The 26,820-nt window shown below is 36.8% G+C and overlaps 1 protein-coding gene across 1 annotated transcript in view; it reads left to right on the forward strand.

The window, feature by feature from the left end:
* Positions 1-2,011, forward strand: part of SLC6A15 (solute carrier family 6 member 15) — a 43,389-nt gene extending 41,378 nt beyond the window's left edge. The window contains exon 13 of the mRNA XM_039253166.1: positions 1,848-2,011. Coding sequence (XP_039109097.1) covers positions 1,848-1,897 — 50 coding nt within the window. The 3' untranslated portion in view covers positions 1,898-2,011. The remainder of the gene's footprint in view (positions 1-1,847) is intronic.
* The last annotated feature ends 24,809 nt before the right edge of the window (positions 2,012-26,820 follow it).

Raw genomic sequence — 26,820 nt, forward strand, 5'->3', positions numbered from 1 at the left:
TATATTAGTCGCATTTAAAAAATAAAGGTGAACACAGCAACAAATAGGGAAGGTAGGGCATATACCATATGTATTATTTTTGGCCTGCTATAGACCTATGTTATCAGACTACAACACAGCATTTAAAATATAATTCTGCTGGTGACCAAAACTTTTGGTTCTGTTTTTACATTTTCATTAATACTATATTTTGTACCACTTTAAAATTTAGAAATATTTTATAGATAGGCAATATATGCACATGATACAGAACTCAAAAATGATAACAGCTCAGTGTAAATCTCCCCTCCAATATTTCTCCTAGCCACCCGATTCCATTCTTAAAGACACCGCCATTACCAGTTTCTCATGTATCCTTTCGGAGATGCTCTGTGTAGACACATCACATAAATAATAGCATTCTGTGTTCTGTTTTCTGGATCTTATTACAGTGAATAATTTATTCTGGACAGTGTTTCATGTGAAAGCACATAGATCTGCCTCATTATTTCAGAAGTTGAAGTAATAAATTTTGTTTATTTTTGTATTGAAGCAATAGTTTTTATAAGCTTCCCCAATATTACAAAGTTTGTGCCAAATATTTAATTTACCCGCTGGCCTTTAGCTTGTCCTGACTATAGATTGTCAAATACGCCATCCCCCTTTACTCCCCTCTCTTGCCAAGGGCCATTTATCTACAGTTTGGATACCTGCCTTCCCCTGGAGAATAGATCTCCTCCCTCTATTCACCCAGTAATATGAAGAATGCAGGAATCCTGTAGAATGGAAGAGAACCTAAACTGTTTCTAATGCTCCCACTTAGCAGATGAGGCAACTAAACATGAAAAGAGCAAGGTCTTTTCTCCTTTCTGCTTCTTTTTTTCAGCCAGTTCTTCAGCTGTTCGTTCATTTACTCATTTGCTCATTCTTTCTCTAGTGTCTGTTCAAGCACCTAACTTTTTCTTAGTACTAAGCCAAGGCACTATTGTAATTAACGTGAACTATTTATTTTGATCCATTTTCTCCTCTTTGTCAGGGAGACCCCTTTCCCACACTTTCCCAGACAGCATAGTATTTAATCAATAAGCAGTAGTGCATATGAGCTATCCTTCTCTGTGCTCTAAAATTTGAGGCTACTTGTTTTTGTATTACTTTCCATTATACCTGTAAACTCTGGCCTGAATTGTACCCAGATGTAACATAGTCAAAGTTGTCTATTTTCAAATGAAAAGGAGGCCGGGGAGAGGAACTAGGGCTAATAGAGTGTTGAGTTTGGGATAAAATGAAGGGGAGAAATGTACACTGTTAGGTCTTGGAATCATAAGGAGGGAGTCATATAATTTGATGCAACAAAGTGTTGGGATGTAATTTTATGAAAGTATATTTGCATTTCCATGTGTTTATGTTCATGTGCATTTTTTAAATGAAGAAGGTACTTTCATTATAGAATCTTCAAATGGGCAAGTGATCCCAGAAAGTTTAAGATGTAGTGTTTAATTTTTTTTAATGTCTTTATTTTATTTTGAGAGACAGAGAGTGAGCAGGGAAGGGGCAGAGAGACAGGGAGACCAGAATCTGAAACAGGATCCATGCTCTGAGCTAGCTGTCAGCACAGAGCCTGACGTGGGGCTGGAACCCACGGACTGTGAGATCATGACCTGAGCCGAAGTCGGATGCTCAACCGACTGAGCCACCCAGGCGCCCCAAGATGTAGTGTTTCTTAATTATAATTATGCTTTAGGGTTACTTAAAGACATTATTTCCAACCTATTAAATGTGAATTCTTTTGGGATTTGATGCAAGACAATGGCTGCTTTGGTTTGGTTTGGTTTTTTTTTAAGTTATTCTAATGTTCATTCTTGGTTTAGGAACCATGGGTATGAAGAAGATGAAAAGGACAAGTAAATATGAATTCTAACTGTCTTCAATCAAATGGAATGAAAAGGAAGATGCAATAGCTGTGATAATGGGAGAAAATAATTTAGGTGGATAGAACTTGGAATTCATAATTTAAAACATACTTTGAGGGGCGCCTGGGTGGCTTAGTTGGTTAAGCACCACATCGGCTCAGGTCATGATTTCATGGTTCATGAGTTCAAGCCCTGTGACACCGCGACAGGCTCTGTGCTGACAGCTCAGAGCCTGGAGCCTGCTTCGGATTCTGTCTCCCTCTCTCTCTCTCTCTGCCCCTCCCCCACTCACACTCTGTCTCTCTGTCTCTTAAAAATAAATAAACATTAAAAAATTATTAAAATAAACATACTTTGAAAAGTAAAATATCTTTCTCCTTTTGAGTTTATTCTGCTCACTTTTTCCTGAACATTCCTAGAAATGATACGTACCTATGTCAATTAAATATGAATAAAATCAATACCAATTATATCAATTAATATGGATTTTCCCATAAATTTTACTTGTAAATGTTTTGAGCCATGAAGTTTTGATAAAAAGATAAAAACGTAAAACTCTAGAAAATTATAGGAAATATTGAAGAAAGCACTTTCTAGTCATTACTGAGTATAGCATACTTTACCTTCATAAGTACCACTGAAGTAAAGTGTTTCATATGTTGCTTTGCCTCCAATGACTGACTCCAAAACTGGCAGATGTGTCTAGTTACTGGACATCTGTCCCCATCTAAAACATTGCCTAAAAGATGCCTATTGTGTGGAGGTAAAAGGAGAAAAAAGCCTGGAACATTATCTTGTCCTAAATTCAGTGCCCTTTGGGCTCTGCTATTGCTTTAACACACCAGTCACTCCTAGCACTGCCGTTAGAATACACACGCATGTATCACCACCACAGCCACCAATAATAACAAAATCAAAAACACCTGGTTTATATGAGTAAGCAAAAACCCTCCCTGTGGTACCCAGGCAGTACCGAATGAGGTACCATGTACGTATAAAGAGCCATATTGGTATCCCAGCTGCTATTCTGTCCCCATTTGCCTTTTCAGGCTATATTCAGTCTCATAGTAATGAAGATAAAGGTTTTTAGATAAGAGTGGCATTAATGTTTCTGAGAATACAATTTTCTTAAGAAAAGGCCATTAAAAGAATTGCAAAACTGTCATTTTACTGTTCTTTATTTTTATTAATGTTTGTTTATGATTTTCAGAGCGAGAGAGCAAGCAGGGGACAGACAGAGAGGGAGACAGAGGTCTGAAGCACCGTCTGTGTGCTGTCAGTGCAGAGCCCAAAGTGGGACCCAAACTCATGAACCGCATCAGATCATGACCTGAGCTCAACTCAGGTGCTTTACCAACTGAACCACCCAGGCACCCCAATTTTACTGTTCTTCAAAAGGATGCTTATAAAAAGCAATCTGAAAAGATGGAATAAAGCTTAAAATTTTCCAGCACGGTAGCAATGTGGCATTCATTTGATTGGCTCATCACTAGCACTCACCCACATTACTGACCAGGTCAACAGAATTCATAGATGTAGATGCCTAGCTTATATTCATTTTCCCTAGCGTGGTATCTCTCTCATCAAGATTATGCCTTTCCCTCCCCCCTTCATTTTAAAGCTTTGCTTTAATTTGAAAAGTTATTAAAAGGATCAATCCGAGAACATTCAGGGTCAGTTAAATCAATATATGGCAGAACTGAACAAGGAAGGTACCCCCTCTGAGCAAGAGGGAACTGGATGGCCCAATCTCTCTAACTAACCAAATAGTAGTTTATCATTATATACTTTTTAAATACAATTTTGGGTTGAATCATTCAATTCAGCCTTTAAAAACAATCATAGGAGATTTAATCATCTCAATCCTTTTCTTCTGGGTTACTGTATGAAGCAACACGATATCAATGCAGACAACTATCCAAGCAGCCATCCTAAATAAGATTGCTCCCCATTTCCGTGGCCAAGTGAGGTCACAGATAAACGGATTCTGAAACTTCGCTTCAATAGAAGAAATCTAATTATTGATATAATGCACCCTTTATCATGACATAGAATTTCTTATCTATTTTTACTTTTTAATTTGTAGTTATGATTCATATCCATTAAAAAGAGAGAGCATTTTCTCATCTAAAACTCTTTCACTTTTAGTTTTTTCCCACCTCTTCATAAAATATTTATATTCAAACAAATCCCAACCCAAACAATAGATTAAGCTGCCTTCCTTTTGAATTTTACAGATGAATTACAATAGCAAAGCAGCACACACTTTTTACCTTCTGTTTTGTTTTAGAAAACACAGTGGCCCGCGTCTTAAACTTGAATTTTTCAGTTTTATGCTTTTGCATTTCTGAGTTTTCCAAATAAGGCTTTTAAAACTGGTTCTCTATTTTTAGGCAGAGTAAGCAAAACACCTCTAGAATGGGAGTGACAGAAGCATCACTTTTTTTTTTTATATTATTACCACAAAAGTAAACTTCATAATGTATACGGTGCTGACAAGCACTAGTCCAGAGAATTTGCCTTGATTTTGCGATGATTAAATGAAAAAGTACTTGGAATTTCACAAGTAGTTTGTCTCATAGGAATTCAATAGCTGTATATGATTAAGACACAAGTATTTCTTTACTATAATCAAATAATTTCAGGTAATGTCAAGGGCATAAAAGGAGTTCTTATAATAGGGAGAAAATATTTCTGGCATTAAACAGTTCTATTTCTGAATAAGAATAATGCTGATTATTATGTGACGATAGTCAAAAGAATTCTGAATCTCTGTCTTTACATCATTGTTCTAGTCATCAGAGAGGGAAGCAATTTATCTGTGAATGAGTCTTTGTCTTCTAATAGGAGAAGAAATATAGTGCTGAGTTGATATCATTAAAGAAAGACGAATCAGTTGGCTCTGGTGTCTTCAGAGAAAATAGGGTGATGTTTCCGGCAGAATAGCTTCCTGGTGTGCACGAGATGGATGAACAGACTGTGGGACTCGGCTTCCCTTTCCCATGCCATGATACCCTTCGCTGAGCAGCCAGCCATGGCAGCCTTGTCTGCTTTTATTGATTAACTCCCAAGGCTGACCCAGAGCCTTGTGCTGTCCAGGTTTCAGATTTGTCCAGCTGGTTTTACACAAAGGAAATACTGGGAGCTGTCACATTAGAATGTAGCCCTAAAAGCAGCCCCATCTTAAAAAGCACAGAGGAACTATTTGAACTGTTAAACATTATTGCTTAGCATAACCTATGGAAATTCTGAAAAAGTAGCTCCCACAAGTTACTTACATTTTAAGAAGCACAGTATGTTTTAAGTGATATGGATTTGAAAGTCTAGAGTCTCAGCTACTGACAATTACAGTCCAAACTTTTGAAACAGTGAAGTGTCAACATTCTAGGTAAAAATCTAATCTTGAGACCTGGGCAGTGAAGTATGGAGAATTTAGCTCTCGCATCCCTAGTGTTATTAACACCATTTAATCTGGGTATTTACAGATAGTCATTGACTTATGAAGGGGTTAACCCAGTGTAAGTTAAAAAGATGTTGAAAATGCATTCAATACATCTAACCTCCTGAACATCATAGCTCAGCTTAGCCCATCTTAAACTGTTCAGAAGTTACATTAGCCTACAGTTAGGCAAAATCATCTAACACAGAGTCCATTTTATAATAAACTATTGAATATCTCATGAGGTTTATTGAATACTGTACTGAATGGGAAAAAGAACATGGTTGTAGGGGCACAGAGTGGTTGTCTGTCGATTGTTTACCCTCATGATCATGTGGCTGATGGGGAGCTGTGGCTCAGGGCCACTGCCCAACATCGTAAGAGAGAATATCATACTACATACTGCCAGCTTGGAAAAAAACTCAAAAGTAGATGTATGGTTTCTATTGAAGGGCAATGAGCTTTTGCACCATCATAAAGCTGAACCCTTATTCAAACCCTTCCATCATTAGGTAGGGGGCAATCTGTATTGTTTAGCTGGGTAGTCCTAAGCTCAACGCCAACCAGATTTCCCTCAACTTTTCCCTCTTACTTTGTCTACTTCCATACTGTAGTGTTTTCCTGTTCTTTCCTCTCCTCTTTTCCTTAACTCTTATCCATCAGTCAGGGAATAAATAACCAGAACATTTTTAGGTGTTAGTTCCACTCTGATAGGCACCTACTGTTTGCTAGCAAATACAGTCTTAAATCAGTTCCACCTTTAATTTTTTTCAAAATTTTTAATGTTTTATTTATCTCTGAGGGACAGAGAGACAGAGTCTGAGGAGGGGAGGGGCAGAGAGAGAGGGAGACACAGAATCCAAAGCAGGTTCCAGGCTCCAAGCTGTCAGCACAGAGCCCAATGTGGGGCTGGAACCCACAAACTGCAAGATCATGACCTGAGCCAAAGTTGAACATTTAATCAACTGAGCCACCCAGGTGCCCCAAATCAGTTCCACCTTTAATCCACATAGCCCCTAGTGCCTGGGGGGGGGGCGGGAGAGGGCAGTGGATAGGGCTTCTACTCAACTCCACCCCTCCCTCTATTCAACTAAAGAAGCTTCACTTTTTTCCTGTTTTTAGGCTGAGAAACATATCATTAAAGAAATAAATTCCAAGTTTACAAGAGGCCATATATGCAAGTTATATACATAAACAATAACACTGTGGTCCTGGAGTCAGATTTATTTTTTTCCTATTACAAGCTCTACCACTTGTCGGAGGCCGCGTCGGCTCCGACAGGTCCAGGGGTCCCTGAAGGATGGACGGTGTCGGCGAAAGAGAGTGAGAGAGCCCCAAGATCCTTTCTGATCACCAGACAGGCATCTCTGTCCTGTCGGTTTTGGTGTCTTTATTTATAGGTCAAAAGTTAACATGGCATCAAGAAATGGAATTTTTACAATGGATAGCTCTTTGTGATAAGGTGTTTTTGGAAAATGTACAGAAACAGGTTTTACAGAAGTCTTCTTGCAGAACAGCCCCAATTATAGTGAAGTTGAGTAACTAAGAAAATAACAAGGTGTTCACATTTTAATAACACTAAGATTAAGTCATAGGTTTGTAGATACTCTTATCCAACCTCATCACAGCTGACAGGGTAAGGGAAGGTGTTTGTGGAAAGTAGGACTTAGGGAAGGGGCTGCTATACACCATCAGTTAGCAAAGGTGTAGGTACTAACTTATCTTCTGCCCTTATCTGTTCCTTTTCTCTAAGTTAGGCTCTTTGTCTCCGGGCAAGACTTGATTTTCCAATTACATGCTTTATTGCACCAGAGAGCCAACCATACCTTTAAAGAGTTTAGCTTATTTCCAATACATAGAATAGCCTCTACGAGTGCATTTACCTTTGTGTCTACTTTTATGAGTTCTAGAATAGCAAGGGCATGAGAGACATTTTTGGTTAGATGATTTACATGTTGAGCTGTATGAACATCTTGGACTAACGCAACGGTAGAAACAGAATTGTACATGTCCTTTATGAGTAAGGGTCATTAGCCTGTTCATAGCTCAAGGGAAAGTGTGGAGGGAAACAGGACCTTCTGGAGACACGATGTCTGTTCCCATAATCAAAAGAAGAAGTTCCCACAATAAGTTCCTTCACAAGGTGCAATCATCATACCAGGGCCGGAATAAGGGGACAAGTCACTCCCGATATTAATCAACAAGGTACCCTAGGGGTCAGTGCTTAAGCAGAAATAATTGAGTAGGGGTGGATATCGGTCGTCATCTGATTGGCAAGAGACCGTGCAAACTTGCTTTAACCTCACCAGGAGTTTTCTCGACTAGTGGGCTCAGAATGGCTCCCAACAACCACTTACTATGATGTAACTCTACAACTTTTCCAGCCAATTTACACTTCAGTTTTCTTATCTGTAAAGTGAAATTGATACTAGTGTCTATCTCAGATAGCTATTTTGAAAATTAAAGAAGAAAATGAGATACAATATTCAGCACAGTTGCTGGCCCATATGAAACAATCATAATATTTAGGCATTCTTCAAAGGCTGAAGATAATCCTTTGCAAGTTTGAGGCTTTTCAGAATCTCTAAAAATCAAATCACATATTAAGTTTTCCCCTATTTTTCCTATGTGTAATACTAGCCTTGAGATGCCAAGACACATTAAACTTCTTTATTTAGAAATGGCCAAAGCATTACATGCTTCTGTTACATTACAAATACATTTCCTGAGCCCATGCCACTTGTAAATTACAGCCAAATTAGAGATGCAGAATAAGTTATAATATTCAACCAATAAATGCAGGGCTGGAAACTAAAGGTGTGGCCTAAAAGTCAAGAGTCAGAGCCCCAGGGAAGAAATGGGAGCTAAGAGTCAAAAGAGTGAGGTCTGCAGGATCAGAACTTTGTAAATGGAGATACCAAAATCCCCTTTATATGGGAATACCAATGGTTTGTTGTACTGGCTGAAACACCAGATCAGTGCCAACCCTTCATAATATAGCTAAATGACAGGTACATCTACGGAAAGCAAGGTGAATACTGGATGGTGACAAACTCAGGAACATCAAGTTAAACATATTTGATAATCTAGAGAGCAGGAGGGAATGTTAGGGACCGGACTACATGTCTAAATTCACTCAAAATGATTGTTAAAAAAAAAAGCAAACTAGGATTCACATGTGCTAAGGGAATAACACCTTATCGAGGGATCAGACTGTGCTAACAGGCTGCCAGCTTACAACCACATCCATGTACGGTATCTCATCTGTGTCCACATGAAATCTTGGGAATCTCACATGGCCAAGGAATATTTCTTCATACACTATTATCTTGGCAGGCAAATGAGAAGACACTAGACTTAACTTGTAAAAACTTTTATGTGATTAGATAATTGCATTCACCTAAATAGATAGCCATACTGAAAATTCAGAGAGGGAGAAATAGCATATAAAAATGCCTTGCAAAATATAATAATGGCCTTTTCACATAAGTAGACAAACTGTCTATCCCTCGGTGAATTCTGTTTATAAAGTCAGTATAAAGACAGAACTAGGAGAGAGAGTATATTCAGTTTCTACGGCTGCCCAAACAAAGTACCACAGATTAGGTGACTTAAAACAACAGAAATGTGTTTTCTCATAGTTCTGGAAGCTCCAACTCTGAAAGTTGTAGAGGAAAGTCTACCCCATGCCTTTTTCTTAGTTCTGGTGCTGTTGGGCAATGCTTGGTTCTCCCTAACTTGAAGATGTATCCCTGCAATCTCTTCATCACATGATGTTCTCTCTTCATGTGTGTGTATCTTCTGTTTTTACAAAGACACCTGTGCTTTGGGATTAGGGCCCATCCTGATTCAGTAAGACCTCATCTTGATTTGATCTTCAAAAACTTTATTTCCAAGTAAGGTCACATTCATAAGTATCTGGGGTTAGTACTTCAACATATCTTTTTGAGAGACACACTTCAATCCACAACAGAGAAGGTTGAGGCTGTGTTCACTTATGTCCAGTCTCCCTGATGAAATATAAATCTGATACTGTTATGAGTAATAATAAAAGAATAGACTTTACAGTTTCGCTTCATATTTCTGGAGAAAAATGCAGATAACCAGAACATTTAAAGGTATAATCCTGATCCTTCTCTTAAAAATCCTCCTAAGGGTCTGTATTTCCTTCAGGGTAAATTACAAACTGCTTAAGATGGTAGACCTGTTCTTTATAAGTTTCTGCCTTACTTCTGGTTCATCGTTTTCCTAGCACATTCTACACCCCAGTCATATACAATTGCTATATATGTGCTTCTTTGGATGTTCCAAATTCCTTCTAATGCATTTCTTTGCACATATTGTTTTATGGATCCAGATTGCTCTCCACTCTTCCCTATGCCTCACTTTATCTTTGGGTAGAATCAACACATCTTTTCTAGTTTAGAAGGTATTTTTCTTTGAGGATTTGTTTGGCCTGTTTATGTGTTCTACTTACCTTTGGAACAGCACTCATCACATTTTATTCAACTCCTGTTTCCCATATTAGCTTATAAATTCCCAAAGTTTAGATGTTTTATATTATTCAGAATTATACTTTCTGAAATTACATAGTACTTGGCACAGAATAGACATGAAAGAGGAACAAGAGAGGAGAAAAATGTATCAGAGAGAGAATAAACATATATTTGAATGCCCACACTCTTATTAAATAGAATCAACTAGTCTACCTATTCAATTTTTTTAAATTTATGAAAATTATCTAATTAGAGATGAGCTGAAAATTTCTAGGTTCTTTTCAGGGATCACTGATAAATATATCAGATCTTTATGTAAATTACCTTGATCATAGAGACCCAGGAGAGTTTTGGAATTCAACACAGGGAATCAAGTTGCCTGGGTTTAAGTGCCAGATCTGCTACTTAGTATCCAAATGACCTTAAATAATTTACATCTCCTTGCCTCCTTTTTCTCACCTGTAAGTCAAAGATGATAACAGCACCTAACTCATAAGATTGATGTGAGAAAACAGTGAGTTAATATATGTAGAATGCTTTGTACCTAGATCAATGCACATCAAACAATACATTATATAATGATAATTACTCTTTTCAGCACTTTCTTATTTTATCTAGCTTTTCCATTTGAATTAACTAGCCATCTTAGCCAGCCAGCATTTAAACATTAAAATGAGTATTTTCAGCCGTCCCCAAACTTAATGGTCAAATATTATATTTCATATTTCAGCTTTCCATTAAATATACTACTGCAATTTTGATACAAATTCAAAGGATAACATGTGAGAAGGAAATTTGTAGAAATTCTATATTGATTAGCTCAAGAGGAAAAGAAAATTATACCAATAAGTTTTTTAAAGAATTGTGTCATGGTCAGGAAATTAACAAAAGAAAATACTAAGTGAGCAGAATTGAGTATAATGAATTGAACCATATTTTTAAACTATTTTTTATTTCTCTCTACTTTGAGAGATGTAAAATCGCTGTCATTCAAATATGTTCCAGAAGAGGGCAGTAGCACATTTCCATATCAATAGAAGATTTTCAAATATTTTCATTCTCATTATGTCCAAGTAAATTGACAGTGCTTTAGAAGGTGTATGTTTATGTAAAAATTTTGTTTTCTAAGGCTTGAAGTTTTATGTTTACCTTATAAACTTAACAGAAAAAAATGCTCTTATTTCTATGCTGAAATGAAACCTTTATAAAAGTACAAAAAGACCAATATAATTGATTATTAAAAACAAAATACAAATAAGCAATCATTAAAAATCTTGTTTTCCTAAATAAAGGCAACCATCAAGAAAATTGACATAATATATTGATATTCCAATAACATTTTTGGACATTAATAAAATATTTTAAGAACACTTTTTAAATTAAAATATAAGCCGTTAGATAATATTACATAATGTTTAGATATTTATTGTGTATTAGGGTGTAGAATGCCTGAATCATCTTTGAAAATAAATAGTACCTCTTTGTAATAGATGGTCTAGCAAAATAAATTTATTCACATTATTTTGTATAATATGCTGACAAGTATATAACATTTTTCATTGATGTAAATTTGTAATGCTTCCTTAAAAATGTACAGATAGTTTAAGGGTAGCTGTTTAAGGTATGATTTGGGAGATAACATACATTCTTGAAGAACATAATCCTGAAGTGTGTGAATGTTAATATTAATATAAATTGAACTTGAAATCAATAACAATACTACCAAAATATATTTTAGCGGCAACAAGTAACATTTTTTGACTAAGTGCTTTCTACATGCCAGGTAAAGCTCATGGCAGAATTTTACAATTCTGATCTCATTTATTCTTCATTACGTCTCTTTGAGTTAGCCATCTTAATACTACGATCACCTTCTTATAAGGATTAAAATCTGTTGCCCAAGTCACAACGCTAGTAGTTGGCAGAAACGGGTCTCAAGGAACCTGAATCTTCAACCAGCTTACAGGAATAAAGCATTAAAAAATTGACACTTTTTTAAAAATAAGAGATTATAAAAACTAGATAGGCAGCCTTTTTACTTTTGACCTGTGCGTCCCTGTGTGAAAAGGATCCAGTGTAAAGGGTGGTTGCATCTGAGCTGAAACTGAAATGGTTAAAAGACATGGTGAGGTTTCCTCTTCCTTTCTTCCTTTCCCATTTCCCCCTTCTTTTCCCCCTCCATTGGTAGTGAGCTTCTGCTACGGGTGCTGGAAGATTGGTAGATACAATACAGGCGGGTGGAGAAAATAAGCAAATGAATCAAAGATAATGGGAATAAAATTCCAAGCTGTTAAAAATGGAGTTACCAGCATAGAAAGGGGAAGGTAGAATTGTAGGTGACAGTGTGAAATGACTTTTAAAACTAAACGGTAGACAAGTAGGTGTAGAAATAGCTTTAGATGTGTGTGTGCACGTGTGTATGAGAGCCCGCACACACACGCATGTGCATAGGTAGTTCCCAGTTCTATCCACTGGCCAGCCAACGGGTAATGATGTCCCAATTGAAATGAGCACTATTGCCCACAGACCCTGGTTTATAAATACTATTCTACAGTAAAAGGGGCCAGGGGTTCTTGATGGAGTGGCTGACTTCAAGGATTGGGCAGGGACAAAGCAGGATGAGCTCAGAAAAACTCAATGGGGGGCGCCTGGGTGGCTTAGTCGGTTAAGCGTCCGACTTTCACTTAGGTCATGATCTCGCGGTTCGTGGGTTCGAGCCCCGCGTCGGGCTCTGTGCTGACTGCCAGCTCGGAGCCTGGAGCCTGTTTCAGAGTCTGTGTCTCCCTCTCTCTCTGACCCTCCCCTGCTCACGCTGTCTCTCTCTCTCTCTCCTAGAAATAAATAAAACATTTAAAAAAAAAAAAAAGAAAAGAAAAACTCAGTGGGCAGGAGCAACGCGGTGCTCCAAGAATGATGTTTGATGAATCAACGGGACACAGCAACAACTATGAAGAGGCTTCCAGTGACCAAATAGGGGAGAATTTGAGTGTCTAAATAACAACGATAACAGTCGTCAACATTTTTAGTAAAACAGAAATTCAAAATCCATATATACAAAAATATATAATTCTATGTTAACTTGAAGAGACAGCAAGTTCTTTAAAGTAGTATGCCAACCAATATGTGCAAAAGGAATGTTGGAATTGGAACATCAGCATTTGGCAACCATCATGCAAGTAATTCACATAAAATCACAAATAGATGCAAACATTAATGAGGAACAGAATATTTTCAGACTCTCAAAGTATTTTTTGACAAAATACTTTAAAGTTTTTTTTTTTTTTTTAAATTTATTTCTGAGAAAGAGAGACAGCGTGAGCAGGGGAGGGTCAGAGAGAGAGGGAGACACAGAATCTGAAGCAGGATCCAGGCTCTGGGCTAGCTGTCGGCACAGAGCCCGACGCGGGGCTTGAACCCACGTGAGATCATGACCTGAGCCGAAGTCGGACACTCAACCAACTGAGCCACCAGGTGCCCCTAAAGTTATTTTTAATAAATATATTAATTGATGAACTCTATAGTGAAGAAATCTGGCACTAGCTTAAACAGTAAAAGTCAGCATCACAGCCTTGGTGTTCTTTCTAATACAATTTATTAAGGAGAACACAAATCACTATAAAACGTTCTTCGGAGTAACTGGCCTGTATTCATTAGACCTGTCAAAGACATGAAATATGAGGAGAGCCCAAGGAACTGTTCCAGATTTTGAAAGGCTAATGAGACATGTCCATTAAGTGTATCATAAAATTTTAGATTGGATGTTAGGCCTTTACAGCATATTATTGGGACAATCCATGAAATTCAAATGGGGTTTGTGAATGAGATGGGAATATTTAATCAGTTTTAATCAATGGTAATTTCCTGATTGTGATGATTCTACTGTGCTTATGAAAGCAAGTATTCTAATCTGAAGAAAAAAAAAAGCTATATGGGAGATCTTAATACTATCTGGATACTTTTATATAAGTTTGAAATTTCTTGAAAATAAAGAGTTAAAAAAAAAAAAAAACACTAGGAAAGAGTTTACCAGGGTGAGAGACCAGCAAAAGCAAGGTGCTGGAGCAGAAAAGGGAGGTAAAGAAAGAAGGGAAAGATAGCTGAGCACGGCAAGGGAAGGCACATGGTGTGCAGCAGGTGAAGCTTGGGAATTATGCAGACCCTTTATTTTGCAAGACTATGCTGGACAGAAACATTGGGTTTTATCATAAAAGAAATAAGAAGCCCTGAAAGTTTTATAACAGGCAATTGACATGACTTAATTTACATTTGAAAACCATACTGTGTGTGCTGAGTATGAACTGGGCTGTTGGTGTAGTGAGGAGAAGTATAGAAGCTGTAATAAGGAGGCGGGTCTGTGAGAGATGATGATTGCTTACTCAGTGACTGTAAGGGAGACAAAAAGGAGTAGATTTTAGATGTATTTCAGAGTTAGAACCTGCAGCTACAAGCTGATCTATTGAATGAAGGGATTAGTAATCATTCTTAGGTTCTCTGTGAAATCAGGAGCATGTAAATTATGCTCTTTGGAATGTCCCAAGCTACATGCATAGGGTAGAGCCTTGTATATATGAAATATTCCTGTGTGTTATGTATATACATAAGAGAAAGAGAGAGAAAGTCTCAAGCAGGCCCCAGGCCCAGCACAGAGCCTGATGTGGGACTCAGTCTCACAACCCTGAGATTATGACCTGAGCTGAAATCAAGAGTCAGGCACTCAACTGACTGAGCCACCCAGGTGCCCCTGTTAACAGATAATTTTATATCATTTGAAAATAATTGGAAAGACAGACAAAATTACAGAATAATGCTTCTATAGTGAATGTTTTATGAAAAGATTATGCAGGCTTTTTACTTTGAAAAAATATTAAATACTAATGCAAGCTATCAATATGATTGTCACCATCATTCTATGACATTTATATAATTTAATAATAATTCCACTATGGTTCAGAACAGCCGCTTCTTAGTTGCTACCTGATGATTCATAGAATTACAATATGGTAGCATTAAAAGTAATTTTAGAAGTGGTCACTAAAACAATACTGTATTTCAGCATTTTCTGACAAATGTGCATCTAATCCTTCTCTAAGGATTCTGGTACTAGGAAATACACATGAATTTCAAAGACTAATCAACAAATATTGATCTCTGCTGCCTTTTTTTTTTTTTTTGCCTCTTTGTGCTTCATCCATCTTGATCACATGGTTTATAAGGACAAAGAGTGGGATAGAACGGTGTATCATTCATCAGTCATTCTAGATTAATGTGATACAGAAAAGACATTTAAATGGATAACTAGAAGTTTTCCAAGCCCCTAAGGATGTGAAGGCCAGGAAAGGCACTTTCAGGAAATGGAAAATAATGGTAGAACAGAGAAATCATCACCAGTGACCTTGGTGCCTGCAGTATGAGTGTGGATTATTTTCAGGAGGACTCCAGGAAGCCTCTGGAAGCTTCCATTAATGATCCTAAAGGTATAGAACACTGAATTTCTTAATAGGAAAAATTCCAATGGCTGCTGAAAATAGTCTTCATCTGCTACTTGCCTACTGACTCCCACCCACTCATCTGTAGTGGCAAATACTCCCTTTTTTTTCTCAGCTACTCCACCTCCCAGTTAATGGAGAGGTCTGGGAAATTTGGCTCTTAGCTTTCTTTGGGAGAGCTTTTGAAAGGTGAGGATGGTGCTGAGAATCAGCAAGTGATATCTATTACAGGTGGATTGATGCTACTCTTTCTTTGAGCAATACTCAAATTAATGGCTTGTTATTTCTCTGCACCTGCCATTAAAGTCAGTTGAAAGTGAATGTTTTGCCTGCAGTTTCCCAGAATCCCTTATATCAATATAATGAAAAAGCAAAGTGAGGGACTAGAGGATATCTAATAAGGATTACTCAGATTTTTATCATGATGGCAAAGTTAATTTAGTCACTGTTTTGTTACACTTTGGCACACATTTATGGGGAACAAACAATGGAATTTCAAACCCGAAGTCATTAATGTGTCTGATAATTTAGTTCTGAAAAGAGCACTTGGTTTAATGAAAATTTAGATAATTAACTTGGTAGATAAATTTTATTTAGTAGCAAATATTTATTAAGTACTTAAATGTATCGGAAACTCTAATAGGTTTTGGGGACACAAAATTTAATAGGCAATGATCTTTATCTATTACACATCCCCCATACCATTTACCTAATGTCAGGATCACAGCTGGTTGAAGCTGGTAGCTGCTCTACCCAATAGTGATTTACATGTTTGTTTTGAAGGGCCTGAGTCATGAGTGGACCTGCCTCATTTGTCTGTTTTGAGGTTTGTTTGATTGCTTGCTTGCTTGTTTCTTTGTTTTGCTCTAATTTTCAATTACCTTTACTAATCGGAATGGAAGCAATGAGAAGTAACCATGGAGAAGCCAAGAGATTCCAGAGAAAGTTTTCTTTTCCCAACTGTGTAACAGCAAACACAATTTATCCTTGTTCCTTAGGGGTCTATCTCCTGGGCAGTATGCTACCCTCTTTGCCTCTTGCTTGAATGATGTGAGGAGTGCATAATGGCCAGGTTTCAACTTCTAGGACTGTGAAAGCAGTGGTGCCCTGGAGCAGGTGCATATGGACTCTCAAGAACTGATTATGTGCATCATTTCTCACTCCATATGTAGTGCCACAGCCTTGGCAGCTTCCAATCAGCCTTTGGGAAGTATTTACTCCACAGACATCAGCAAATGCTACAAGGTAGAGCCTGTACGACCTATTATTTTATAACTTATTACAAAGCAAGTACCGTAGCCACTATGCCCGTCTTCCTTAGCATGTTGTGTCTGTGTTGCTAATTACTTTGTCTCCCATTCCTATTCTTATCTTTATGAATTTATTAAGGATTGTGTGTTGTTAACTTTATAATATAGTCTTTAGGCTATGCAATATACAGGTAGGAACATGACTGAAAATGGGGAATAATTACAAAATCCAGTGGTACATTCTATGACCAATTGGATTTTGTGTCACCCTTTTTAGGGAGTAGATGAGAACATCTTCATTGTATAAAGGATAATTGAATACCTTTTAGGTAACAGCATAACATTGTTATTGTTGTTATATGGCATTCTAGTGTATAGTGAGAGTATATAGAGGTGATGAGTAGAAGAAAGAATTCACCATGCTGGTAATTAATATGTTTTCTCTCATCTCCAAACTTGTATTCTGTGCTCTGTGATGCCAGATTGTTCCTGATAGTGCCTCCTGGGGAATAGCTTCTCAGTTTGGGAACAGCACTTAATTCAGGTTTCTAGGTTTTTTTTGTTGTTGTTGTTTTTTAATATACATTCCCAAAAAAGCCTCATTATGTCCCCTCAGAAGTACCAGTTACAGCCAAGTAGAGTTTTTTCCTCGTAAGTCTGGGCTCCATCTTTGCAAAGCACTGGCTCTGAGATCCTGAGGTACCAGCATTGGCCAGGCAGCATCTTCTATTCCAAGGTGTGGGTTCTGGATCTGCTGAGACCCTCCTGCAGGCAAGATGGACAACTTCCTTTTGAAGAGGACTGAGAATTCTGCAGAAATTCTTCTCCAAGCTTCTGGGTTCCAGTCCTTTCAGCCTCTTCCCCTTCCCCCAAGTTAATAATGGTAGCTGCTTTCTCCATGTCCTATCTTTGTGATACTTTTTTAAAAAATATCTTTTGAACCTCCCAAGAATCTCTTCAACCAGTTCTCTACATTAAATTCTCTCTATTAAAATAACAAGTGTGGTTTCTGTTTTTTAAACATACTTTTATTAATGATACTATCAACCAGTGCATCTGGAAACATGTTGGAAATACAGAGTTGAACATGTTTGCTTATTCCGCTCCACTATTCTTCACTGTTGCAAAATGGAAGATCAAGTTACTCTACATATTATACATCTTTCTGTTGCACATGTTTATTGTGTGCCCCCCAGGAGTCTTTGACAATGTCTGCACACGATGGTGGTCAAAAAGAACAAGAGGTTATCTGTGATAGAATCCAAAGGTCAACATAATCCAGCTTTACAGAATAGAGAAAGAAAATGATCATAGAGAAAGAGATGACTAAAGAAAAAAGGTGAAGAGATGGATAGACTAAATGGAGAGTGAAAAAAAAAGACAATGATTCCTAGATTTTGATTTTGAGGAATAATCTAAAACTATTATGGGGGCTAATATAAAATAAACCTTTAAAGTATTTTTCCTTGTTACTATATGTTAGCACCATCACTTCATAAAGAAAATCGTTTTAATACAAATAGCAGACTAAAATACTGTCAAAATCAAAGTCCGTAACTTAACATCGACACAGGCACACATACCACAGACATTCCTCAAAGATCATTCTCCTCTACTATATTTTGGAACAAACGTAGTTATATGTTTGGTTGACTAGATTAGTTGAGAACAGATTTCTTTAGTGTTCTTTCTCAATTCTCCCACTACTAAAGTGACTACCACTCATTGCAACATTTTTGCTGATTATGGTCAAAAGTTTCTGGATCATTGACTTCCCCAGAATGCTGCTACAATTGCCTATAAGACATATTGATATGCAAAAGGTCAAATGTTATTGTGCTTTATCTTTGTGTTTCCCGTTAAAGGATATAGGCTTATAAGACTTTACTGAGAAATTGGGAGTAACTAGGACATTTAAGCATAAAAAAATATAAAAACTTCACAGTGACTTCTGTAGTTCAATGTGGAAAAAAGAACTTTAATAGGATCACTGTTTTAGAGCTGGCTAAAATCAGAGATGATACCATTTTATGGGAAACACACACTGAATTTTTTTAAAAATGTTTTTTATTTATTTCTAGGAGAGAGAGAGAGAGAGAGAGAGAGAGAGACAGCGTGAGCAGGGGAGGGACAGAGAGAGAGGGAGTCACGGACTGAAACAGGCTCCAGGCTCTGAGCTGGCAGTCAGTACTACCCGACCCGGGGCTCGAACCCACGAACCGCGAGATCATGACCTAAGCGAAAGTCGGACGCTTAACCGACTAAGCCACCCAGGCGCCCCATGAATTTTTTATTACATAATTTTAAGTGTATGCAAGGAAGATATAAGGATACAATAAATGCTCTTGGATTTCATTCACCCAAATTGAATAATTTTAAAGGATTGGCTTATCTTGTTTGTTCTATTCTACAACTATTTTTCTGGAATATTTTAAAGTAAATCTCACATGTCATATAATTTTAATTTTATGTCTAAAAGAAAATTTACACAGGGACAAACAACAATCTCCTGTGCTTCTTTATTATTTACCTTTCCCCCACCCCACACAGTTTATAAACACATTCAGTTTCTATTACCATGTTTCAGCCTGAATCTTAATAAAAACAACTCCTTTTCTTCCTCCTTTTCTAAAACTCTGAGCAGTTCTAAGTTCCCATGGTGTTTTTGCTTACAACCAGGTGACAGTTGGTTACAAAGTAGGGAAGCATTTTGGCCACTTCTTTTTTTTTAATGTTTTATTTATTTCTGAGAGAGAGAGAGAGAGAGACAGAGAGAGACTGAGACAGAGACAGAGACAGAGAGAGACAGAGTGAGCAGGGGAGGGTCAGAGAGAGAAGGAGACACAGAATCTGAAACAGGCTCCAGGCTCTGAACTAGCTGTCAGCACAGAGCCGACTAGGGGCTCGAACCCACAAACTGTGAGATCATGACCCGAGCTGAAGTCGGATGCTTAACTGACTGAGCCACCCAGGCACCCCCATTTTGGCCACTTCTATTACTTCTCTTTGGCAAAAACAATGGGTCATGAAAAAAGGCAATCATAATTCCATAACCTCGTTTGAGATAGGGTTAGTGAAGTGGTGGTCTGTTTCTATTCTCCAAAAACACTAACATAACAAGGAATCAATACATGTTGCTTGCATTATGGTTAATTTACCCTCTGCAAAAGCTTATGCAGATGTTAAGATCAATTGTCAACAATTAAAAGTCAAATCCCAGCCTGAACCTATGAGAACAGAAAAAAATGTACTTTCTTTTACGATGAGTGTTAGGAAAACCTGGTATGCTATTATAAACTATTTAACCAAGGGGCTTTCAGAAGAATCTAGTCCCCTGTGGACCGACTCTCAGAACCTAGCCATGCTCTGCTATTTCAAAGCCTGCTCCATTCTCCATATCCTAGGGACGCTTCCTTTTAAGCTACCATAGTTCCATTTCCTTCCCCTTAGAAAACTCCATCCATAATTGCAAAGTCAAATCTCATTCTTAAATCACTTTTCCCCTCTATTAGCACAATCTGATGTGTGGTTGTTAGTGGGTAATTCATGTAAAATGTTTACGTGGTCATAAACCCTCACCTGACAAGTAATAATTTGGGATCAGTATAGAACAGTTTCATATTAAATGTACTATATTCTTTAGAGGGTACCTCACCTATCATGCAGATGCTAACATGTTAATGCTATCTCATGCCTATTTCCCTCTTCCCAATTACAGAAGACTACGGTCAATGAAAAATAGTCAATAGTCAATGACTATGATCAATTGCTATGCACTTGCAAGCCTCTGTCCCTTGTGGATACCTTCTTCTACAAATCTTTTTTAGAAAGAAAAGAGATACTTAGATTAGAGGGAAGTAAATTGATATAAATAAATGGAATAGTATAAGGATTTAGTATCCTCCTGTCCACAGCAATCAATTCCTCAATGGGTCAAGAACAAGAAAAAGAGAAAGTGATTACTCAGTTACGTACATACTCACTGCATTATTCTTAGTATCCCATCTTACTGTGGACCAGAAAAGATTTCTTCTTAGACTGACAGAAGTAGGAAAGATTTGCCCCTAGTATTAAAAATTAGATGTGTGATGATAATAATGTTAATTTATGAAAACAAAATTCTGTAATAATAATGTTAATTTATACCTTTATAATAATTTTCAAACTTTAATGTGATTAAAATTACTTAGGAAACTTATTTTTAAATTATAGCTTTCTGGTCCTTAGAAGTTCTGATTCAAGAAGTCTGAGAGGAATTCAGTGATCAGGATGATTTTTTAAAAATTTAAATCCAAGTTAGTTAACATATAGTGTAATAATGATTTCAAGAATAGAAATTAGTGATTCATCACTTACATATAACATCCAGTGCTCATCCCAAGATCATCATGATTTTTAACCAATTTCTCTAGGGTTCTGGATGCAAATGATCTTCATTTACCTCAATTGCTTTCATTTTGTCAGAGAGTGTAAACATATAAAATAAATTTCAGTAATTGAGAGGAAAATAGTGTGGTGAGTATATATCACGTTCCACTCACTCAGATGCGCAAATTATTTCACTTTACCTAATGCTCTTAGTTCCAGCATACTGAGAGAAATACCTGATGGGTCCAAAGAATCTTTCTTAAATCCACCGCACAGCCTTTGGCTAATTCTCTTCCCTGACAAAGACCCCTTCCTTGCTTCTTTTTTCCTCAGAGATTAAGTCTTTAAACTCTCAATAAACTAAACTTTCTGCCTGAGAGAGAAGTAGGGTAGGCAGGCTGCAAGCAACTTTTGCTTTGTTTCTGAGGCATAGGAGCCCACAGTTAAGACTTACTTGATAAAAGGGAATTAACAAGAATAAACATACACAAACTATTGACTCAATAAACTATCATGTCACCTGAGCAAACCTACTGGAATTGATATTTTCTATAATTATAGCAGTGTTCAGATCATTCACAACTCCCATTTATATATTTAATTTTTTTATAATCATGGAAGTAATTCATATCCATTATCGAAATTTGGAAAATACCAAAAAATCATGAAAGTAAATCATCCATACTTCCAGCAACCAGAAAATAACCTGGAAACGTTTTTAATAAGCTTTTTGTAAGTAGCCCTAAAATGTCTACACCAAACACTTTGTTTCCTAAGCAGAATCCTAAAATAACCATAGATGAAGCAATTTCACAAGAAGAACTAGTAAAAATAAATATGACATAATGGTGTGTGGAAAATAATAATTGCAGAGATATTTACTTGAGGTTTTCTTCTTGCCTGAAATCATTCCTTTTACCACAGGACACTGGCACGCGTGCCCAGTTATACTTAGTGGTCAATACGGTCGATCTCTGAGATAATAAATGGTCTGAAGCAAGTTAAATAGTTTATAGGGAAAAACAGTATAATGTGTCTAAATTTTCAAGCAACAATGGCAGTCAGATACAACATTAGTAGATTTTTAGGCAACCGTTATATATTACCTGTTTTGTTGTTTTTGGTGGTGGTGGTGGTTTGTTTTCTCTGTAACACGAGCCTATACATTTGCATCTTTTGGCATAAGTCCTGTATCCTTATACCTAGACTAGCCCCATCCAAGCCTGTTGAGGAGTTTAAAATTTTTTTTCATTTCTAAAATTCCACTGAATCAGAATATCCAGAGATTAAATTTTGAATTCTGCATTTTTATTAAATAACATGAGTAACTCCTGTGTGTGACCAAGTTTGAGAGCTACTAAGATAGGGTAAAAGATGTGGATGTTACTAAGAAGTTGTTTTCCTTTAAAAATAGTCTTCAACGTATTTGAACTTCTTCCTAAATCTTTTTCCCTAGATGACACCCTCTTGGTTGTAAAGGACTCATCAAATGTATGGTTTTGCAAAGGTTTCATTTTGGAGAAAGATTGGATAATATTGTTTAGAATTGCTAAAAATAGTCATTAAAATGAGTTTCTTATCTTTCCATTTTACATGCAACTCAAAATAGATACAACCTATGTTTTTCTAATTTATTTCAGTTTTATTTCTTTATTTTGAGAAGGAGTGTGTGTGTGCCTGTGAGTGAGCAGGGCAGGGGCAGAGAGAGGGAGAGACAGAGTCCCAAGCAAGCTCGCGCTGTCAGTAGAGAGTCTGATGCAGGGGGATCATGATTGTGAGATCATGACCTAAACTGAAACCAAGAGTGAAGGTTTAACTGATTCAGCCACCCAGGCGCCCCAGCCCATGCTTTTCTTTTACTAAGACAATTCAGTAAAAATTTTCTTGCCTGAATTATTCAAACTACTTTAATACCATATTGGAAACTACTCATTTTGTTCTAATTTCTGCTATTATGATTGTACATTAGGTTTTCTCGTGGTTTTAGTTAAATAAGGACAATTAAATTTAACTATAATAAACAATTTCTGTAGAAATGTTTTTCAAAATGGAAGGATTCCTTTAGAATCTATGCCACTAGATCAAATTACAGATAATATGCATTATTTTTATATTTCTATGTTCCTTATAGCACTGAGTCTTTGGAAGATGTGGAAAGGGCTGGACAAAGGAGTTAATTTAAGATAGTGTACATTCAGATGGAGGACGGGTTAATAAATGGTTAAAGAGTATATGTTTTCTAAGGAAATCCTAAAGTTTAGTCCTTCTAAATTCACAGATAGTGTGGCTGAAATGAAATATTGGACATAAAAACTCCCTAAAAAAGACAGAAAAAATTATTGTTATTAAGTAATACTTTTTACATGCAGCATATTTTACCTGACAAATTTTAAGTCAGGTTTGCATTTTCGGTGCAGGCCAGTTTTAAAAATTTGTAACAGCATTTTGATGTTTCTTGCAAAATAATTTATGTACTTTGCTCTCCTGAGTCAATTACTTATTTTGCTGATTTGTGGCTTAATTAGTGATCTTTCATCATTAGAAGTTACCCTACCAACAAGTGATAGTCTTTACTGTACCCTGCAGAATTGGGCTAAGTATCTTTTAATACATCAGCCTTGTCCGTTTTTCAACTGAAATTTCTCCCATGTCATAAAGCATAGACTCTTAATGATGAAGAAACACCTTCAGCTTTGAAATTGGATATTAAATAGACCCACCAGTTTTTCAACTGGCTGCCAGAGAAGAAACTAATGTGAGTTGTTGAGAATGGCTGTAACTTATTTTCAACCATGGCCAATATTGCAGGTTGCTATTTCTGCAACATTTTTATTTTCAGATGTTGATGTTTAAATCAGAATTATAGGTCCTCTTTGCCATGACCCTCAAAAGAGAGATATTCTCTGATACATTTTTTTGTCCCTTGGTGGTGGTTTCATGGTTTGTTAGATATCACTCTGACAGCTGTGGAAATTAATGGGTATAATTATATATGTTTTGAAGTTAATTTTTGCTGAATATGTCATTTCATTTAACACAGTATGTATATGAAATACTCACATAAGAATATATACATATATAATGAAGAAACCTTACTTTTCCTTCAATTTACTTATTTAATTTAAAATATTTTATTTCAATTATAGGCTGTTATTTATTCCTAAAAACTTAGGTGGAGAAAAATTTTGAACCCATAATTATAATACTCATGCCTATTGATTACATACAAAGAGAGAAAAAGAACAAAATGCAAAGAAGTTGCATTGTTTGCCAGACCCTGAGAAATACACTCCTTAATTGTTTTCCTAGATTAATTTGATCATTTTCTAATTTCCAACATGTAAAAGAGCCCACTCACATTTCCAAGCTGCAAGAGAAAAATTCAGTCTCAAGAATACTTCAGAGAAACTTATAAAAAAATGTTTCACCCATGAATTAACAAATAATTATATAATTATGATATCATATTACATATAATTAGTGTGATAGATTTCTGGCCACAGAAACTTTTTTTTTCACCTAAACTACTTAACAAATTGTTTCCAGATTATGAAAATACTGTGAGAAAGCAGAACAGATTTACATAAGAAGTCCAATGAAGAGTTTCTATGGGGAGATTATTTTATTCTATTGGTTTACATTTACTACCATCTAAGAAATGGATTTGCAGGACTTGGGAAAATCTACTCAGACTAAGGGTGAAAAAATTGAGGATTGAGGCAATGATCTAGAGAAGTATATCTTGAACTGGAATGTGTCTACAAATCACCTGAGGAGTTTGTTAAAAAAAAAAGCTTCTGATTCCATGGTTGTCTGATGAGGTCTGAGATTCTGCATTTCTAACATGCTCGCAGATCATGCTTATATTACTCAAAACACTTTCTGAGTAGCTAGGATTCAGAGCTGTGGGTCCTCTACCTGACTGCCTGGAGAAGTTGCCTTGGGGAGGTATTCATCCAGGCAAGGCCAGGGCCACAGCCCAGATCTGATTCTGGGTCACCTAGGTGAGCCTTTAACATGCGTGCAGTTAATAAGCTCCGCTGGTGATTCTGAGTCTCAGTCAGGGTGGCTACCGCTGACTTAGATGAATGGGTTTCTCTGCTGAGAGTGAGCAGAGGCACAGATGTGTGTTGGGGAGGTGTGGGGTGTGGATTTGGGGTGAAAGTTTTTTAGATGTCGCGAGAGGGAAGGCGAATTTCATTCTGAGCAGAGGCACCTGATTTCAGAGCTTCTTTCCTCCTCCCAGAGAAGCACTTGCATGCAAAATCAATTTGACACATAGTCATGGCCTCATTATTCAGAAGACAATGCAAAGACCTCTGAAATCATCTCCTAATTCTCTTCCCTTCTCCAAATCTGGTTGTACTGGTCATTTCCCTAAGCAAACCACCCACAAATTTTGCACTAGCTGCCTCCGCAGCCTGAACACAGCAGATCTCTTATCTCTTTCAAGTACTGGATCAAATATTGTCTCTTCAAGAAGCCTTCCAGACCACCCTATTCAAATGACAACTTGCTACTAGCTCTTCTGAACCCTCTTACTTACATGACTTTTCTATAGTACGTATCACATTCTATCATATTACTTATTGATTATGTTTACTGGTCATTTCTCGGTTCTCACCCCCTTCACAATCACTAGAAGATAGTGATGAGATAGATATTGTCCAACTGCTGGAAAATGTCCTCTCCGCTGCCACGTGTTTCATAAACGGATGAATGCATATAAATTCAGCTGTCACTTCAAACCTCCTTCTGTAACTGTTCCAGTAAAAGAAGCCCTCCCCTTCAAACTTCTATCTTCATCACTCTTTTTTTCTTCATTTTATATTTCATTTCTTCATTTTATTACATTTCTTCATTTTATATTTCTTATCCCTTCTCTCTGCCTCTCCCCTCCCACTCATATATAATTTTCATTTGTTTTTAAGTTTACTATTAGAATATAAGTCATTTAAAGATAGTGGCAATGTTTCAGAGTTATGTACTAAGCAAACATAACGCCTCCTAGCACAGAATAGATAGGTAATAAATATTTGTTGACTCTTTAAAAAACATAGGTGGGGGGAGTTTAAAGACATTACTTTAACTTTTCTGCATTACCTTAATGAAATGAATAATTTCTGTTTGACATTTTACTAGATAGAAAAATAATGTCCAGCATTGATGGCTGATTTAGTGCTCTTTTATTCAAGTGAGCAAGGGCAAATAAATGCATTAGACATTTATTCCCAACCTTTATGCTATGATCTTTTCATCAAGCAAAGTTTAGAGTATGATTGTGTCCAATTGGTTTTCTTGTCCAAAAACACCCAGGTATGCAGATTACGCCACTTCTGCCATCCCCTTTTTTGATTCCAAGATGGATACCCACAGCTCTGCTTATGAGGAGCAGGCATTGCAAAAAGACTGGCTTTGCTCAAGGCAAATTCACACAACTGGCTAAACTAATCACATGGTGGGATGCTGTTTTTGTACTCAAGTACACTTGTGGTCTATCAAGAACTCACTATTTCATAGTTGTTTACTTTTGACCCAACCAGATTTACATTTTCCTTTATAAAGCACTTCAGCAACCCAGTAGCTGAGAAGGTTGCCCACACTAACATGATAGACACGAGACATTGATGCACAGATTTGAAACTGGGGTTTGTGTGTTGTTTCCTGACCGGGGTCATCCAGTTGTGTTGTTTTCTTTACATAATTTGTGGCATGAGCGACCATGCTCAAAAGATCCAAACATAGATGTGCATTTATTTTTTCTGTTGATTCAGCTACAAAAACAAGTACGTATAAGGAAAAAAAAGAGGCTTAAATTTCAACCTCAAAACCTCATCATGTTATGTTCTAAAATTATGGTAATAGTTAAAATCAAAGTGATCATTTCAGAAT

This window comes from Hyaena hyaena, unplaced genomic scaffold, assembly GCF_003009895.1.
Source record: "Hyaena hyaena isolate Hyena2069 unplaced genomic scaffold, ASM300989v1 scaffold_442, whole genome shotgun sequence".
NCBI classification, from domain to species: Eukaryota; Metazoa; Chordata; class Mammalia; order Carnivora; family Hyaenidae; genus Hyaena; species Hyaena hyaena.